This window comes from Mus caroli, chromosome 1 (genome assembly GCF_900094665.2).
Source record: "Mus caroli chromosome 1, CAROLI_EIJ_v1.1, whole genome shotgun sequence".
Lineage (NCBI taxonomy): Eukaryota > Metazoa > Chordata > Mammalia > Rodentia > Muridae > Mus > Mus caroli.
Genome location: NC_034570.1, coordinates 170,530,488 through 170,532,238, shown reverse-complemented (window position 1 = coordinate 170,532,238; position 1,751 = coordinate 170,530,488). Strand labels below are relative to the sequence as shown.

The window sequence follows — 1,751 nt, the reverse complement described above, 5'->3', positions numbered from 1 at the left end:
GTTCGAGGCCAGCCTGGTCTACAAAGTGAGTTCCAGGACAGCCAGAGCTATACAGAGAAACCCTGTCTCGAAAAGCCAAAAAAAAAAAAAAAAAAAACCCAGTAATGAAGAAACTATTTTCAGAACTGGAGAAACTATTTGCTTATTTTAATATCTGTCAATCAGTTCAACATAATATTGGTAGCTCAAGCCCTGAAGTAGCTGTAATGTGTGCCACATGAGCACACAGTGCATACACATTCCTGAAGGCATGACTATATTACTTACTGTAATTGGTGACTGGAGAGGAGGGGTATAATGTAACCGTGGGGGGGTCATAAAAAACCGAGAAGGCCGCTGTTTTTGTCCAAAGGCAGCAATTGGCATTGTCTCATGAGGCTCATTACTCTTTGAAAGAAGAGAATAATCCATAAAACTTAAGAGAATTTATAAGCATTATACATCAACTTAAAATATAGCAGTCCAGATTGCAGTTATAGTCTTAATTTTCTCTACTTATTTATAAATCTATATGGCCTTTCACATTCGAGGCAAGCACTCATTGAGCTGTATCTCCCGCAGCAATTTATTTATTTATTTATTTATTTATTTATTTAAAGAGAGTGTAAGACTGGGGATGTAACTCAGTGGTTTAGCGATCACTAACCCTGGATTCAATCCAAATCCAAGGTACACTCACACATGCCAGTGTGAACATGTACACGCACATTCATGAATGCACACATAATCTCCACATTACAGAATCGGGACTGATGGGCACCTCAGCAGGTTAATGTGTGTTAGAACATCAAAAGACCTAGATTCTAGCCTTCATGTGATTCATAAACAAACAAAACCAAAGCCTAGCTTTAGAGCTTTGAATAAGTTAATGACTACTGTGGCAATTTTATCATGTGGAAAGTGAAGGTGTTGGGCTGCCCAGTGGGCACAGGCACCTGCACCACACCTGAAGACCTGAGGTCAGCTCTGAGGCGTCACTTGGTAGAAGAGAACTGACCCCTTGTACTTTCACCTCCAAACAGGTGTTGTGATCTTCATGTGCATGAGCATATATAGGGCACACACGCACTCGCGCGTGTGCACACCCAGACAGACAGACAGACAGACAGACAGACACACACACACACACACACACACACACACGGTGGTGCACATCTCTGATGCCAGCACTTGGGAGGCAGAGGCAGGCAGATCTCTGAGTGTGAGGCCAGCCTGCTCTACAGAATGTGTTCCAGGTCAGCCAGGGCTACACAGAGAAACTTTGTCTTAAAACTCCCCCAACCCCCCAAAAGTAATTTTAAAAAGTGAAGGTACTGATTCTACATAAATTTGAGAATAAAACAGGAGAAAAATACTGAAGTCCAAGAGGTTACTTCCTATTTTAAACTGAGGGCTGACTGTAACTAACCAGGTGGCTAGGATGAAAATGTGCAGGGTCCAGATGATTTCATCAGAAACAATCCTTCTGCTCACTACAGCACTGCACAGCTAAAGCACAAGGAAGGGATCCTAGCTTTGGAGATGAGACTTAAGGACAGTTCCTCTCCAGGGATCTAGTTTACAGCGTTGGGAAATCCTAAGGATCTCTTCTTTGAATTGAAATCTTCTCTCATAAAAGACAATTTAAAGAAAATTGTAAAATAATTAAAAAGCATAAGCCGGGCGTGGTGGCGCACGCCTTTAATCCCAGCACTCAGGAGGCAGAGGCAGGCGGATTTCTGAGTTCGAGGCCAGCCTGGTCTACAAAGTGA

General features: G+C 42.6%; 1 protein-coding gene across 1 annotated transcript in view; it reads right to left on the bottom strand.

Annotated features, from left to right (window-relative positions):
• The window catches only part of Lin9 (lin-9 DREAM MuvB core complex component), a 48,646-nt gene that overhangs the window by 20,670 nt on the left and 26,225 nt on the right, over positions 1-1,751 (bottom strand). The window contains exon 8 of the mRNA XM_029475773.1: positions 268-387. Within this exon, the coding sequence (XP_029331633.1) occupies positions 268-387 (120 nt within the window). The remainder of the gene's footprint in view (positions 1-267; positions 388-1,751) is intronic.